The sequence below is a fragment of the Triturus cristatus genome, chromosome 6 (assembly GCF_964204655.1).
Source record: "Triturus cristatus chromosome 6, aTriCri1.1, whole genome shotgun sequence".
Lineage (NCBI taxonomy): Eukaryota > Metazoa > Chordata > Amphibia > Caudata > Salamandridae > Triturus > Triturus cristatus.
In genome coordinates, this window is record NC_140589.1 from 1,829,528,946 (window position 1) to 1,829,546,825 (window position 17,880).

The 17,880-nt window shown below is 53.8% G+C and overlaps 1 protein-coding gene across 8 annotated transcripts in view; it reads left to right on the forward strand.

The window, feature by feature from the left end:
* DNMT3A (DNA methyltransferase 3 alpha) overlaps positions 1-17,880 on the forward strand; it is a 1,939,932-nt gene that overhangs the window by 1,843,527 nt on the left and 78,525 nt on the right. For all 8 annotated transcript variants that reach the window (XM_085613211.1, XM_085613216.1, XM_085613214.1 and 5 more), the window contains one exon: positions 11,189-11,307. In XM_085613211.1, coding sequence (XP_085469337.1) covers positions 11,189-11,307 — 119 coding nt within the window. The remainder of the gene's footprint in view (positions 1-11,188; positions 11,308-17,880) is intronic.

Sequence of the window (17,880 nt, forward strand, 5' to 3'; positions counted from 1 at the left end):
AAATGGGGTATAAGATGCAAGCTTTCCTGATATCTGCACCCTTATCTGCAGGTCTTACTATTTACCAGGCATTATCCCCTGATAAATATCAGCTGATTTGACCTCCCGAAATTCACTTGGGGAGGATTGTAGAGGTTCGTTGTTTGTTGTGGGGCCATGATTCAGATTTGTGCCATAACTGGTGTTATCCCTCATATTGAATTTTTACAGGGCACTCGTACTGGAGACCTCAGTGTGTGAAATAAGAGACTACCTTGCATTCCTCAAAAACATGATAAATAGACCTATTAAAGCAAACATCTGAAAGAAACACGTTAGTTAGATTCCTCACCTTAGAATATCCCCAGGCGTCAGACTGGATCCGGAAGATTTTTGTAGCAATACCCCTTGCGCGTCGCTAGGCGTCGTCTGCGGCTCCGCGTCCGTCGTTGGCGTCGTGCACCGGAATGACGTCGTCGGAGTACTTAGACGCCGCCCTCGCGCGCTGACGTCAGTTCTTCTTTTTTCCGCGCCTGTAAGCGCCGATCCGGGAGAGCTACCCCTTTAGTCAATTTTTGACTAACTTTTTCGACTCTTTTTGGTCACTTCTCGACTCTGGTGCCGGTAGGATGCCTGGTTTCAAGGCCTGCGACGACTGTCACCGACTGATGTCGGTGACCGATCATCACCGCCCGTGCCTGTACTGCTTGGGCCTCGACCACGACGCGGAGTCGTGCTCCGACTGTATGGCCCTGACCTCGAAAGCTAGGCGGGAGCGGTCCCAGACATCGTCGCTCGTCTGGCTCAAAGTCTTCGGGTAAGTCGAAGCGCTCCAAGAGGCGACACCGCTCTTCGGACTCCCCTCGCCGGTCGCGCGACTCGGCCGAGGGTCCGGGTGGTTCCACCCCCGCTGGAGCCGCAGGCGCCGCGCAAATCCCCATACCCGCCGGTCCCTGGGATTGACGCGACGCCGACGGAGTTCAGTGCCTTCCTCTCGGCCATGAGGAGCCTGGCCCCGCCGTCGACGCCCGCTGGCGCGCCTTCGGGCCCCGCGGACTCGACTGGGCGACCTCGCGTTCCGGCGGCTCCGGTGCCGTTGGAGGCTCCGGCCCCGACGCCGCAGGTCCCCGAGGGGCCCGAGCCTGGGCCCCCGTCGACGCCGGTCGACCTCGTCACGCCTCCGGCGCCGACACCGGTACCACCGCCGACTCCGGTCGACGTCGATCCCCGGTTCAGCCCCTGTCCGGTCCTGACGCCGATGCGGCGCCGCCCGACGCCGCATCCGACGCCGCTAGAGACACATATTGTATATCGACCGGCTCCGATCATTCCTCCTGTTTACCAGGAATCGGATAACGGGGGCGACTGGTAGGGGTCTGAGGACCCCATGGCCCTTCAAGGGCAACTTTCTCAGGACTGGGCAGATGAACTGGGGGAGGCCAGTGGATTGGATACCTCACCGGACACTGGATTCATCTCTCCTCCGACTGTGGCTTCGGAGGAGGGTGCAGCTTTTTCTGTGGTGCTGCGCAAGGCGGCCGCGGCCCTTGGGCTTGAGCTGCCTGCCGTGGCTGTGAGGACTAACATCCTCACTGAGGTGCTTCAGTCTGCCGCATGCTCCACTGAGCCTCTGCTGCAATTCAATGAGGCCCTCATTGACGTTCTGCAGGGCACCCGGTCCAAGCCCTCCACAGTCCCTCCTGTGGATAGGAACGTTGCCAGGCGCCACCGCCCTGCTCCGGGCGACCCCAGTTTTCTGTCCCAACACCCCACCCCCGAGAGTCTGGTAATCCAGGCCTCTACCTCCCAATCCTCCTTCCCGTCCGCTCCTCCGGACCGGGATTCCAATAGACTGGAACAGTTCGGTAAGAAGCTGTTCTCCTCGCTCAGTTTGGGCCTGCGGTCTTTGAACACCGCCTGTCTATTGGACCGTTATTCCCACTCTCTGTGGGATACTGTGGAGGACGTGCTGCCCCTGTGCCCGGAGGAGGCCCGGGCACAGCTTTCCTCAGCTCTGGCCGATGGGAGAGATGCAGCGCGCCATGCAATCCGATGTGGACTCGACACTACGGACTCGCTGGGTAGGGCGATTTCTACCACGGTGGCGCTTCGACGTCACGCCTGGCTGCGGTCCACGTCCTTTTCAGGGGATGTCCAGAGCACTCTCATGGACATGCCTTTTGATGGCACTCGCCTTTTTGGTGAGAAAGCAGACAGTGCGCTGGCTCGCTTCAAGGACTCCCGGGCTACGGCCAAGTCCTTGGGCCTCTCGGCCCCGCGGCCACAAACTTCCGCTTTTCGCTCCTTTCGTGGCCAAGGAAGGGGCACCTCCTCACGTCCGCCTAGCCACCGGCCGCAGAACCAGCCTGCACGCGGTCGCGGACGTGGGTTCCGCTGAGGCGGTACTGGAGGACAACGCGGTCAGTCCACATCCACCCCGGCAGCATCCGCCTCAAAGCCTTCCTAGTCTGAGCTTTCAGGCCCATTCCTCGCCAGTGGGAGGCCGGGTTCACCATCACCTGCTCCACTGGCGTACCATTACTTCGGACAGGTGGGTGCTGCAAATCGTCCGAAGGGGCTACTCCCTCCCCTTCGAGACGACCCCCCCAGCCATGCCACCGCAGCACCACCGTATCTCGGAGGATCATTTGAATCTTCTGTGAGAGGAAGTTTCGGCCCTCTTGGCCAAAGAGGCCGTTGAGCGCGTTCCGAGCCCAGAAGTAGGTTGTGGTTGTTATTCCCACTACTTTCTGGTTCCCAAGAAGGGCAAAGGAGGCCTCCTCCCTATCTTGGACCTCAGGAACGTCAATGCCTTCCTCCGGAAGGAACGGTTCAAAATGTTGACTTTGGCACAGGTTCTAGCTGCCCTAGACCCTGGAGACTGGATGGTAGCGTTGGACTTGCAGGACGCATATTTCCATATCCCCGTCCTGCCGGCCCACCAGCGTTACCTGCGGTTCACGGTGGGTCAGGAGCACTTTCAATTCACCGTGCTCCCCTTCGGCCTTACCAGTGCCCCTGGGGTGTTCACGAAAGTGATGGCGGTGGTCGCAGCTCATCTGCGCAGATCAGGGGTTCCAGTCTTCCCCTATCTCGACGACTGGTTGTTGAAGGCGGGCTCGCCCCAGACAGTCGTCTCCCACCTCCAGACTACGGCGGATCTCCTGCATTTGCTGGGGTTTTCCATCAACGTGCCGAAGTCACACCTGAGCCCCTCTCAGAAGCTCCTCTTCATCGGAGCGGTTCTCGATTCGGCGCAGTTCCGGGTCCATCCACCGGAACAGCGGGTCCGGGATATACAGGCCCTGATTCCCATCTTTCGGCCTCTATCCTGGGTTTCGGTCAGGCTAGTGTTGCGGCTCCTGGGGCTGATGGCCTCCTGCATCCTACTCGTGCATCACGCCAGGCGGCGCATGCGGGTTCTGCAGTGGGACCTGAAGTTTCAGTGGGCCCAGCATCACGGCAACCTGTCCGACCATGTCTGGATCTCGGAGGGCACTGCACAGCAGTTGCGGTGGTGGCTCACGGACCGCGATTGGGTCGCGGGCAAGAGCCTCTCCCTACCCCTACCGGAGCATATCGTCGTGATGGATGCGTCCCTCCTGGGATGGGGTGGCCATATGGGAGAGGCGGAGATCAGAGGCCACTGGTCTCCGACGGAGTCTCGCCTCCACATCAACCTGTTGGAGCTGAGAACGATCCGACTTGCACTGAAAACCTTCCTTCCCTCTGTCCGGGGAAGTGTCGTGCAGGTGTTCACGGACAACACCACCGCCATGTGGTATTGCAACAAACAGGGCGTGGTGGAGTCGTGGACCTTTGTCAGGAGGCTCTGCGCCTCTGGACATGGCTGGAACACCAGGGCATCACCCTGGTGGTTCAACATCTGGCGGGCTCTCTAAACGCCAGAGCAGAGGAACTCAGCCGCTGGTGCATGATGGATCACGAATGGCGTCTGAACTCCGAGGTGGCGCAAGGTCTCTTTCAGCAGTGGGGAGAGCCTTGGTTAGATCTATTCGCCACCGACGAGAACGCGCAATGTCAGCAGTTCTGCGCGTTGGAATTTCCAAGGCGGCACTCGCTAGGCGACGCTTTTTGTCGCAAGTGGAGTTGCGGTCTGTTGTACGCCTTTCCGCCTATACCACTTCTGCCCAGAGTGCTGAAGAAGATCAGGCGCGACCGGGCCCAAGTCATCTTGGTGGCTCCGGATTGGGCACGAAGGTACTGGTATCCCGAGCTACTCAGTATGTTGACCGATCCTCCGATACGTCTGCCCCTTCGGGAGGATCTTCTGTCGCAGCAGCAGGGGACGGTCCTCCACCCGAACCTGTCCAGCCTCCACCTCCATGCGTGGAGATTGAGTGGCGGCAGTTGATGCCATTTGACTTGCCTCCTGAAGTCTGTGATATCATTCTGGCAGCCAGGCGTCCCTCCACAAAGATGGTATACGCCTGCCGGTGGAACAAATTTGTGGCATGGTGCACAGCAAAGGCTGTGGATCCCCTTTCCGCCCCTCTTTCTGAGGTTCTCCTCTTTCTTCTTTCTTTGGCCCGGCAGGGCTCTGCCCTGGGCACCTTTCAAGGTTATCTTGCTGCCATCTCTGCCTTCTTACGGCTTCCTGATCAGCCCTCTCTTTTCAAGTCCCCTGTAGTGTCACGCTTTCTTAAAGGCATTACTCACACGTTCCCTCCTGTCCCTTTCGTAATGCCTCAGTGGGACTTGAATCTTGTCTTAACATTTCTGATGTGCGCTCCCTTTGAGCCTCTTCACAATTGTCCTCTTCGTCTTCTCACTCTTAAGACTGCTTTCCTGGTAGCCATCACCTCGGCTAGACGGGTGAGTGAGCTCCAGGCTCTATCGTCCAAGCCTCCTTTTCTATCTGTTCATCCGGACAAGGTTGTCCTTCGGCCTCGTCCTTCCTTTCTACCGAAAGTGGTGACCCCCTTTCATCTTGGGCAATCTGTCACCTTGCCCACCTTCTTTCCACCTCCGCATCCTTCCAAAGGGGAAGAGCGGCTCCACCGTCTGGACCCAAAACGTGCGCTCTCCTTTTATTTGGACCGCACGAAACAGTTCCGGGTGGACGACCAGCTTTTCGTTGGCTACGTGAGTGCTAAGAAGGGAAAAGCTGTGCACAAACGGACCATCTCCCGGTGGGTAGTTTTGTGTATAAAAATCTGTTATTCCTTGGCAAAAAAGGACCCTCCTGTTGGGCTGCGAGCCCATTCTACTCGGGCCACGGCGGCTACTACTGCTTTGGGACGGGGAGTCCCTTTGCAGGACATCTGTCAGGCGGCGACATGGGCTTCGCTGCACACGTTTGCCAGGCACTATTGCCTAGACAGCCAAGTCCGGAGGGATGGCTTCTTTGGCCGTTCTGTCCTCCAGGACTTTCTGGTGTGATCTTGGTTCGCAGACCCACCACCGGGGTTGGTATTGCTTGGGTATCTATTCTAAGGTGAGGAATCTAACTAACGTTTTTCTTTCAGATGAACAAGTTACTTACCTTCGGTAACGATGTATCTGTAAGAAACATTAGTTAGATTCCTCACCGACCCACCCATCCTCCCCGTTCTGCGAACCGACATCTAGGGTTAAGGCTATCCTTTCCAGGACCCTAGATTTTTTGGCACCAGTGTCGGTCTCTTGCATGGCTCTGCGTTCCTGGCGCGGAAAGCTATGTACAAGAACCGACGTCAGCGCGCGAGGGCGGCGTCTAAGTACTCCGACGTCATTCCGGCGCACGACGCCAACGACGGACGTGGAGCCGCAGACGACGCCTAGCGACGCGCAAGGGGTATTGCTACAAAAATCTTCCGGATCCAGTCTGACGCCTGGGGATATTCTAAGGTGAGGAATCTAACTAACTAATGTTTCTTACAGAAACATCGTTACCGAAGGTAAGTAACTTGTTCAGTGGTTTCTAAAGAGTAAATTCATCAAAACATGACAGTATAAACAACAGTAGGGAACTACATGATGTGTGGTTTAGGTCAACATCAGATTTATGGCATTGAGTGTGTTTGTAGATGTACAGCAGACAACACTGGCATAAATTTATAGCCATACAATATGGGATCTTGATTTGTTTCCTGCTATTTATGGATTTTAAAACACAGCGGTTTGTGAATAACTTAGAAACGTATTAAATCACAATTTGGGAAATGAAAGTCGGCATATGATTTTAAAATTAAATATCTGATAGAGACTACTAGCCGCAGATTCCTTAATGTAGAATTATTCCCAGGCGTTAGACTGGACCCGGAAAACTTTCTTGTCCCAGCATCTCGGCACGCTGGGGGGGGGGGGGGGAGGGGGAGGGATGCGGCACCATGCGGATCCGGATCGTGTTGCTGGCCTGTTTTCAGGCCTTCTTTTTACGCTTTGTGCTTTCTTGAGAACAGTGTGCGAATGCCTTCGGGCTTCAAGACGTGCTCGTCTTGCGCGCGCCAGATGTCGGCGACGGACCCTCACCCCATTTGTATGTGGTGTTTGGGGGAGCACCACGACTCCACGGACTGCGAGGCTTGTCAGCAGATGAAGCCGAAGTCCCGGCGGGAGCGCTGGATGAAACTCCTCTCAGCCAGCATTTCCAGGTCGGCGTCGTCGCCCCGTCCGTCCCCTGCGGAAGGGTTCAAGAACTGCCGCTTCCGTCTCCGACATCGTCCCTCTCCGAGGCCGCAAGGGCGTCGCTCACCTGTTGGTAAGTGTCGCAGTTTGTCCCCGAGGCCTGGTCCCCGCCCTGTGGGGGTTGTGCGGCCCGAGCGTCACCACCCTACCCGCCGTTCCCCAGCGTGGGGGCGACCAGAGCCCAAATGGATGCTCTTCCTGGGATGTCTGCGGATCCCTTGTCATGTGCGGGGCCTTGAGCGGCGTCGCTGGCGGCTCCGGCGCCAACAGGTTCGGCTTCAGGTTCTGGAGATGTGGTGTCGTCGTCGGACCACGGCGCCTCTGCCTCGCTGCAAACCCCCGTGGGGGTCCCTGTGGTGTCGCAGGAGGTTGCCGGGGCTCGTCCTCTTGTCCCCCTCGGTCCTCTGGGCAGGCGGCGGCCTTGTCCGAGGCTGAGCTGACGCCGCTCAGGTGCCGGCGGCTGCTGGCCATGGCGGCGCCGCAAGGGCTGGCTAGGGGCCGGGACGTGTCCCCGGGCCCCCCTCGTCTCTCCCCGCAGGCAGCTGGATCGTCGGAGGTCGAGTTGGTGCCTTTTCGGCGCCGTTCTTTGGCCGCTCCGACCCCGCCCCGTTCTCCCGCTGCTTGAGTTGTGGCAGAGGTCGTCTCGGCGTCCCCTTCGGCGCTGGTCTCCGGTTGCGGACTGCACGGCGTCGGGTCGTTGATTCATCTTTGGACGCCCCCTCTTCTCCAGAGGTTCGGCGACTGTTTGTTTCTTCTTCTCCGGAGACGGGACGCCGCGTCGTGGCCTTTTTCCCCGGCGTCTTCCAAGGACAGCTGTTCGCCGTCCCCGCGCCCGCAGTCTTCCCCGGAGGCGCTTCAGGTTCCCCACTCGTCGGTCAACCTTCCCCCATTCCGAGCTTGGCCTTGGGGGACGGCTGGCTTAGCTTACAGTGTGCTGCCTTCGCCCGAGCTTTCTCCACAGCTGTGGGGATTTTGCGCATAGGCAACCCAGCTGCCCATAACCCCACCGATCATTTGTTGGAGGTTCTCCATCAGGGAGCTGCTCCTTCCCTTCGAGGCTTCGCTCCATAATTCTCTCTTGGGGGCCTGTGGGCATCCTGCCATGGGGGCCCGGTGCCCCAGCCGCTTCTGCACCGCCACCATCCTGCTCCGCATGATCCTGTCTGCCTTTCCTTCCACCCTTCTACCAGGGACCCTCTGTTGCAGACTGCCTTTCCCTCCTTTCCATCGGTGTTGTTTCCCCCGTCAGGGGAGGCCCGGTGGTTAGATTCCTGGGGGCGCAACATCTTCGCCTCCTCCAGTGCTGCCTTGCGGGCGCTTAACACGCTTTGTGTGTTGGCCAGAGCCACTTCTTGCTTGTGGGATTCGGCGGAGTCCCTTCTATCTTCTGCTTCTCAGGAGGGTGCTTGATGGCCGGGAGTTGGCGGCGTTTATTCTACACTCGTCTCTAGACCTTTCAGAGGTGCTTGGTCGCACCATGGTTTCTTCAGTGGCCCTCCGTCGCCATGCTTGGCTGAGGGATAGTGTTTTCCCTGAGAACGTTAGGGGTCGGCTGGTTGACCTTCCCTTCGATAGCGCTCTATTGTTTTACGCCCCTGCGGATTCTGCCATTCAGAGGTTCCTTGCGGGGCTTTGTCCTCCTCCCCCTCCTCCTCAGTGAACCTGGATGTCGGTCTGTGTTCTGGGAGGTGTTCTCCCGTTGTTTTCTGGGGCCTAGTAATGGGTAGCCCCGGTTGTGTATTCTGTGTGGTTGGTGTGACTACGGGGTCCTTCGATTGGCCCTTTGGTGCTGTTGGCTGCTGGTTCAGCCCCTCTTTTTTAACTTGTGGTTTTGGCTGTTGGTAAGCCCGTGAAGGTCCTGTGATTGGGCCTTTTGTGTCTTCTTTATTGGCTGCTTGGCAAGCCGTCTGCTGTTCTACCCGCAGGCTTTTCTGTTTGTCCTCTTCTGCGGAATTGTTTCCTAAGAGGTGTTCCCATGTTTTCTTGGGACGTAGCATACCCTATGTGGGGTACTTGTAGCTATTACACAGCTCTTTTATATGCTGAGGTGGTGTGGTCACCCTTTTGGGTTCCTTGCTCACCTTAGTGTCACTGTATATCGCGGACGCTATCTCTTTGACACTTGTCTTGGCCCGGCATGCGTGGCGCCCAGGTTTGTCCTTCTCCATGTTTGCTGCGTCGCTAGGCCAGTCTGGCCTGCTGTCTGCGGTGTAGTGTTGTGACGCTTCCGCCCTTCTGTCCGGCGCTTCGGCCTGGTCCTCTGTCTGGTGTTCCAGGGAGACTGGCTTTCCTTAGCTTTCTGCATTCTGATTGCCGGCCTGGGTCCGTCCTCGGTGTCTCTCTTTCTCTTCTGCCTGGTCCCACTTCTTTCGTGGGTCTGTGTGTGTTTTCTGGACCGGCCCCTCCTTTCGGGTGTGTTCTGGCCCTACCTGGCTTCTGCCTTCGGCTTGCGCCTGGCTGGTTCTGGTGCGCTGCTCCGAGCTATTGCCTGCTGCTGGCTGCGCATGCCTGCACATGTCTACACATGTCTACTTGTTCTGGTCCACCGTCGTGACCTTTGATGTGTTCCCTTGTGCCCCTGCCTCTGGTTCAGCTGGGGCTTGTGTACCTATGCCTTTCTTCTTACGCCTGCGCTATTGGCGGTGGGGCCGTTCCTGCCTTGTTCGCTGCTGTGGCTGAGGTATGTTTGGCTGTTTCCTCTCCCTGTGTGTGCTTCTTACGGTGGGCCCTGCCTCCGGTTCTATCTCTTCTCCCTGGGGTTCAAGGTGGTTCTTTTGTTCCTTGAGGCCCTTAGGGCGCTGTCTGCCCCTGCTGGGTTTTGGGTGGTTCTCCATTAGTTGGGCTTGGGATCTCCTGGCCTTCCCTTCTTGTTCCTGTGACATGTCCCCTGCTGGGGCCCAGTGTCTATCCTGCTGGGGAGGCTCTCTCGCAGGCCCTCCTCCCTTCTGGGTATGGCTAGGGTATCTATTCTACGTTAAGGAATCTGCGGCTCGTAGTCTCTATCAGATGTACAAGTTACTTACCTCCGGTAACGATGTATCTGGTAGAGACGATTCTAGACGCAGATTCCTTCACGACCCTCCCTTCCTCCCCGTTGTGCGCGGACCCTCTGCTTGGGTGTCTGTGCTCGCCTCCCTCTGGGTGGCTTGTCTTCTGTTGGTGTCCTCTTCGCTTTCTTCTGGTCAGGCTGTCCGGTTCTGCCTTATGGTTCCGTCCCCCCTTCTTTCTTTTGATACAGGGATGGTTGGTTGCTGCGTGCCTTTGCTTCCCTCCAGCTGGTTTCTCTCCAGTGTAGGGACCTCCTTTTGCTTTTTCCCTCTATTTGTTTGGAGTTTTTGATCCCCTTGAGATCTTCTGTGGTTGGGATTCTTTACCTGTCCTTTGGCCTCCTGCCTGGCCCTCCTTCACTATGTAGTCTGGGGGTGGATTACTATTGCTCCTCTATTCCAGGCTTGTGGCCCTTCACTGTGTGGGTTGTGGTTGCAGTCTCTCTCTCTTTCTCTATCCCCCTCGTTCTGTTCCGGTGCTTTCATATACTTGTGCCTCCAGGATGGCTATTGCCTTGGCTTGCTCGGTGGTTCCTCGGGGGGGGGGGTGGATGCTCTGCTCTTTCCCTGCTATAGCTTCGCTGCTTTGGCCTTCTGGTGCTTTGGTGCCGCCTGATGCTGTTGCCTTGGCTTGCACAGTTGTTCCTCACAGTGGTGCTCTGTTCTTTCCCTGCTTTGGCTTCACTGCTCTAGCTTTCTGGTAACTTGGTGCCAACTGGTGCTGTTCCTCACCCTATGTTTCTTTCTGTTTTGTTTCCCTGCTTTTTCGCACACTGTTCCCATGCTCTCCTCAGTTTTGTTGTGATGGCTCCACGTTGTGGCGCAGAAAAGTTTTCCGAAGCAAACGGACGTCAGTGCGCCGGGGTGGGGCTTATGTGACCTCGCTGACGTCACGCCCGCGGAAGCCGGTGGGCGGAATCGCGTGGTGCCGTCCCACGGTGCGCAGAGATGCTGGGACAAGAACGTTTTCCGGGTCCAGTCTCACGCCTGGGGATAATTCTACGTTAATGAATCTGCAGCTAGAATCGTCTCTACCAGATACATCGTTACCGGAGGAAAGTAACTTGTACGTTTCTACTGCAGTAAACAAGAAATCCATGTACACAAACGTACAGCATACCTTCCAGATTTTAAAAGTGAAATTCAAGGACACATCACACTCTCCTACCTCTAAAACCAGACTGTAGACACCCAACACTCAAATCTTACCCCGTCATTATTCTTGTTACGCCACACCATTGTGGCTCTCAACAAATCCATTTGGCAGAGCATGCTTTTCTGTTAATACAGGGACATGATGAGCAGTTATTTAAGGGATGTATGTTTCAAAGTACATCAGTTGGTCGCATTTAGCAGTGCCAAACAAAGATGGAATAAATTAATCCCTCAGTCTGCCATGCCCAAAATGACACACAACTGTTGGCAGTAGAAAAAGAGGGTGGATTTAAGGGGCAGTTACACACCCATCTTTCAGGAGTACTTTTTAATCAAGTGGCAGTCACTATCATATCACATGCTTCCTTTTTTCACAGTTCAGCAAAGTAAGAACCATCACCACTAGATCCAACTCCATCAAGCAAGGTAAAGACCAGCATTTCCCGGTGTTCATGAATGAGAAGGAGGACATTCTGTGGTGCACTGAAATGGAAAGGTAAGAATCATTGAGCATACTTAAGAGTGGCAGGTATTCAAACCTGTGAAGTACCTTCTGTCAAATATAGGATGCTATTATACACTATGGGCATTATGTTGGAGAAAAATTTGGTTGTCAACATCGACCTATGATGCAATGCTTTAAAATAACTTTATGCACCTAGGAATTAAGTGTCTCCAGTTTATATGATCAACAATTCCGCGGAGGCATTGGAATACCTTTGAGTGCCAAGCATTTCTAATCACATGAGCTTTTATGTCCTGTCATGGGGTACCTGTCCTGGATCATGTGTCCTCATTTAAGTGAATTTGTTTTTTTCACATTTTAATACCTGTTTTGTTGAATCATGGTTTTCTCAGGAAATGTAACACCTTCTGTGTTTTAGTGGTTAATGCACAAATCTTGCAGTTGGATTGCAACAATGAATTGCATCTAGGGCTGTCTGCCTGCTAGTTTTCAAGAATCCAGAGTGCATGGAATCCTGCTATATCAGGTAAAAGGAGAAAACATATGCCCCTATCATCGAAAGCCCTCTTGCTGCCTTTTGCTAATATTGTACATTTAGGTTTCTGCATAACCGTCAGATATTTTACCATTTTCTTACCGCTTCTGTATATCAAATTCAAACACTGTGCCAACAGATTCTCTTTTTTTGTCCAATTGTCTATCCCAAGCTTTAGAAGAATATATTTGCGGAGGGACAAAGCATTTATCATACAAACTGCACAATTGTGTATAAGGAAATGCCTCTTTTTGTATGGTCACCTTCAAATATTTGGACTGATGCTGCTGGTTTTTCGACTCTGAGATTCGGCTCAGATCTTTGTGCCTGTGCCCTTACCTTTAAACTGGCATGTCAAATTGTCTCTTCCCCAATTGGCTAAGCTAACTCACCTGTAAGTCACTAGTAGATGGTGCCCAGGGCATGTAAGTTAGAGGGTCCCCTCCTGGGATTGCAGAACTGGTTGTGCCACCCTGGGTGTGACATAATATAGAGTTACATGCTGACCCCTTGGCTGTGCTAATTCTGCAACGGTCCGACCAAAGTGGGTCATCCAAGGTATCGGACAACTAGTTACATTCCGGTTGATCCTTAGGTCGAAAATCTTTGTATCAAGTTGCAGTGTTGCCACTTTGTTGCCTTTAGTCACCTGGGCCCGTACCTTTTGCACATGGGGTCCTGTCGCCTAGGCAGCTTTTTGCCCTCCTGGGGAGATGTGCTAACGACTTCTAGGAATGGATACAATAGGGGCCTGCTCTGAAAGGAGGCGTCACCGAGACACAGGGCCGCCTTTGAAGGGCAAATGGGTAACACTTGGGAGAGGGGCTGCTCCATTGTTCAGGCAGACAGGCTAGCACTAGGGGCAAGAAAGAGGAAACTAGTGGCCAAACCTGTTTACTAGGGACATATAGCCCCCTTGTTAGCCACATCATTAGGTTGGGCTGAGGAGCTCCACACGCCGGTAGATGGGGTCCTCCCATATTGGAAGTGGGCAGAATGGTGCATCCTGGGATGCCCAGATGCAACACTTCACAGATAGTGGTCATCAGGTGGGAGGAAACCTGGTAGCCCATTGACTACCAACCGCATCGTGCCCTGAGGGCATTTTATGAGCTTGAGTAAGGCATCCCTGGCACCCCAAAATCGGATTTCGACAGGACTGAAAGAAGGACTGAGGAATGACAGCCCTGATGCTCGGGGAACAGGCAAAGAGAGGCTCACCAGTGTGGACTGCACCTGTACCTAGCAAAGGATAGAGACTGTGCCTGCCATGTCCTACTCAGAGCCCAGCCAAAGTGAAGATACTCCAAGGGCCAGCTGACTGTCCTCTTGTTCACAGCACAGGGACGCAACATCTGAAGAAGCCTGCTGGGGCAATTGGTAGCCCAAAGTATTCACACTGCTGCCAACTGCCGGCGTGCAGCACCAATGACCAGGGCCCAATGTACAAAGTTGCACCCGAGTTTGTTGAGCCCGGGAGTGTTGTCGGAGTGCAGCTGGCCCCTCCAGAGGATGAGCTGTCAACCCTGGAAGGATTGACCTGTGACACCGATACTGAGCGACTGGTAGTCCGGTGGTGACTGTACTTTAGCCAGCACCGAGAGGGCTTTGTGAGACGTCAACCCTGTGGTCAGGACCCCATTACTCCTTCGGTGGACCGAGGAGTCATTGCAGCAAGATTTCAATCTACCGCATCGCATGCTTCGAGCATCTTTAGCATCCTTCATCCCTTGCATCAGGACCACTTCTATAGGAAAGCCATGGAATAAATAAAAGAACATGGAACTGCCTGCAGACTGCTTCACCTTTTGAGGTACCTGTTTCTGAGGACCTTGCTGGTCCCCCTGACTGGCTGCTCACTGCAGTTGGTCACCGACAGTGACTCTAAGTGACTGCATTATTGCTAGCCCAAACGTTTTGCTGAAAAGGTTTCTACGTGTCATATTCATTGAATTTGGCAACGCTTGTTTGCAGGTGAGTGAAATGCCTTCATTTCCTATACCCTGTAAATTCTATATCTCTGGAAACATTCAGTGGATCATTTTTGTTGTAGTGTCTAAAATACATAAAAATTCAGTCTTTAAAAAAAAAACTTTGCGTTGTATCCCAGAGTCTTGTCAATTTCGTGTTCAAATGTTTGCTGCTCTTGAAATGCTCTACACTTGCTTTGTGTTAGCCTTGCTGCTCAGAGCCATAGCTACCCAGGGTTGAACTGAACGTTTGAAAAACAAAATCTAAGGATCCTAAAGGGTTTGGTAAATATGTAATAAACGGTGAGGTAGCACAACCATACCATATAATGCACCCTGTTTCCTCACACTGTGGGAATCTGTTCTCTTTCATTCACAAAGAAATTAAAGACGGTCTCAAATTCTGGAGGGTCTTTAAGACTTGCCAGTGCCTCAATAGTGACTGCACATTTCTTAATCCAGTCCTCTTCATTTGAGTTTTAGCACTAAGCACCTGCCACCTTCCATGCTCTGCATTTGCAAGTTGTTAAACCTTATATTTAGAAAGAATAGTAGTGTTGTCTTGTCATTTAAAAAAAACTTTTTTACTCTTGTTGCATTTAGTGGTAGCATGAACCGGTACCAGATATGTTGCAGGAGTCTGGCTTAGTATATGGTGCACACTTATTTAAGTGTCCGACCTTGCACTAATCCAGGCAGCCCTTAAGGTAATTTTAGTGGTCTTTGATAATCATAGAAAGCTCTCAAAGTGGTAGCTGTGGAGAGCAGCCTTCAGGCTTTTATTAAAGGAGTGTTAAGCAGCTTGTTTTAACAGATTATTCATGTAGTGTAGGTTAAATGAAAAACAGCTGCACAGCGTATATATAAAAATGTCTATTTATTGCACAACACTCACTAACACATTGGTATATCTACTTCCTGCAGATATCAACACAAATACACAATACCATTTCAGTTCCAATAAGGTAAGTAGCACAAAATACAGTGATCTCCAGGGGGAGACCAAACCATATATTAAGAAAGTGAATTCAAACTGTGACCCTAGTCAGGACTTGGACCAGGAGACTCAGATGTGCTAGGGACACAAGGAACCACCAAGGCAAATCCGGCATTTGTAAAGTGCGAACTACTCACCCCTAAGGGTCTCAAGGCGCTGGAGATCATTGGCCAGAGTCACATGTGCTAAGCTGAACTGGCGCCGGGGATCGAACCATGCACCCACTGCTCCGAAGTCAGCTCCCCTGGAGTCAACGGGGAAGTCGCTGTTGCAGTTTTGAAAAAGAAGGACCCTTCCCAGTGGACCCTGAAGAAACCCTGTGGAAGACAGAAGGATAGCCACCCCACCTGTGGATGTGGATATCCCAGGAACCAGGATACCTACACCAGGGAAGCTGAGTGCATAGGTGCGAGCTGACGTTGGAAACGCCGTACACCACAACGGAGGACTTCAGTAATGATGCCGCTGGATAAGACTGTGCAAGAGTCCAGTGGAATCCAAGGGTGGATTCTTGAAGAGGAGAACCTTTAAGCAGAGGGGACAGTGTCTATGCCACTCGAAGATGACCAAGAGGCACGGAAGAGCAATGCCCACCGATGACTGGCGGTTCAGGAGAGTTGATGATGACCTTGGTACTGCAGCTGTGAGGACCAGGCGACACGGAGGAGGAAGACCAGGAGCTGTGCACAAGCTGTCCCACGTCGGAAGTCGAGAACCAGAGGGTTGGTGTCTGGAGGGATCACCAACAAGCCTTGGCGGCTGCAACAGGCATGGAAAGCGAAGAAGGAGCAACGCTTGGGATCACAAGCAGGAGAGTCCGAGCAGGCCTGAGCAAGCAGGAGAACCCACTGGAGCAGAAGAAGATCCTCAAGAGGACCCACAGGCCGGGCACAGGAGTCGCAAGAGGACTTGGAGGAGCTCACCAAGAATGAAGGCCAACAGTGCAGAGGATGCGGTGAGGATGCTGTACTTGACATGAAGAGATGCTGGAGGTTCTTGTAGCCGAAGATCTCTGGAGTGCAGAGCCAACAAACCATGGCAACGGCAAGTCGACGTGGTGCACGGGTTCGGTCCCAGCGGTTCCGAAGAGGGAAACGGAGGACAGGTCAGGCCTCTAGGGAGGTGCAGAATGACCATCTGTGTTGCTGAGCCTTTCGAAAATCTTGGGACGTTGGGAGCAGCAAACTGGTCTTCTTTGTTGCAGTGCCTGCAGATGCAAAGAGTGACTCCTCACTCCAAGGGAGATTACTTTGGGTGTCCTTGATGCCCACAGGTCTGTTGAAGGTCCTGGAAGCAGCAAAGACACAGACAAGGAATACCTACAGAACAGCGAGGCCAGGAGCAGCAGAAATCTTCCTTGATGCAGCCTCGGTTCCAGGCAAAATCGATGTGTCCAGACTGTCGAAGCGTGTCGTGGTTTCAGGCTTGAGTCTTGTCCCACGACGAATCTGAAGAGCCACCCACAGGTAAGCTCTTAAGTAACCTAGGGAAAGGGTTGTAATGACTAAGAGGTCCCTCCCAGAGGAGGGGCTAGACAGAGGGAAGGGTAATACGTTGTCCTCTGTTCAGTTTCACACCAGATCGGGTCCCTGAACTGATTCAAACTGGAGTATGCATGCATGGAGGGCACCAAATGTGGCAGTCTGGTGGCGCTGGCAAGTGCCCCTGCCCAAAACACCAAGTCCTGTCTGGGAGGTGGTCACACCTCCCTGTGACTGGAAACCTATTGTTCGGCCTTCCCCTGCTTGAGTCAACTCCCCAATGCTTGAGTACCGTTTGTGTGGGAGGTTCTGAGACCATTTGCGGAGCCCATCCCAACGTTCCTCATCACATTAGAAGTCATTGGCTACATCGGGTAAGTTCCACAAGCACAAGTAGTCAAAGAAGTCCAACCATTCTTGACTTCCCAATATCCGTCAAAGTCATCTGACGACACAAGGGAGCTTCGGTACTCTAGACCCCGCAAGTAGAGTCTGAATCTGGGTCCACTCCGTGCTTCCCTAATTTTCTCAGAGCAACGCCTGTCCAGTTAAAGGAATTTTATGAGGCCAGGCACCTCATTTTATTTATGGCAGCCCAGCCCAGTCCCGTTGCAGCGCTTTCTGGTCCCCCTGGGCACGGGAGGGGCCCCTACTGCAACCACGCCAGTGGGTTCGCTGTCCGCGTCAGTTGAGCCTCAAGGATCCATCTGTGGATCCATAGTAGGGCCGCCGGTGAGAACAAGACCTTCCTCTGTGCTGTAGTGCCCACGCCGCCCACCCCCCTAGGCCTCGCTGCCCCCATTGTCATACCCGACTCTGACACGGAGCCAGATGGGCGGTGTCCTACGCTCGTTCAGTGCTAACTCAATCAATCAGGGGAGTTGTCACTCAGGAGGGTCTCAAGGTGCTGAGGGGGGAAGGGGGATGGGTCCGCAGATCTGTTTAGCCGAAGAGCCAGGTCTTGAGGGTCTTCCTGAATGTGTTCAGGGAGCGGGCGCGACTGATGTCTGCCGGTAGCTCATTCCAGGTCTTGGCTGCAATGTGAGAGAAGGATCTTCCGCCTGCTCTGGCTCTGTTGATGCACGGGGTTTCGGCCAGTACGAGGTTGGTAGATTGGAGGTTTCTTTTGGGTACGTGGAAGTTGATTCCGTCATTGAGGTATTTGGGTCTGTTGTTGTGTAGGCAGGGAGGACATCCTCCCCTGAGCGGAGCCTTATTTAACTGATTAGCCTGGAGGGGGCGATGTTTGAGAGGGGGTCTATGGACCCATATGGAGAGGAGCCAGTTGAGGAGAACAGCCGATATGCATAACTGGATGAGGCCAGTGGGTTAGACACCTCACCTGACACTTGCCTGCTTTCCCCTCCTACTGTGGCTTCGGAGGAGGGAACCTCTTTTGTTATGGTGGTGCGCAGGGAGGCTGAGGTTCTGGTCCTGAACCTTCACTCAGTGGCAGTCTAAACTAATGTTTTGACAGAGGTTCTTCAGCTGGGAGTTTCCCCCTCAAAATGCTTCCTCCCATTCAATGACTCCCTTATGGATGTCCTACTTGGCGCTGGGGCCAAGCTCTGGACAGGGGCTCCTGTGAATAGGACGATTGCCCACCATCGTCCTGCTCCT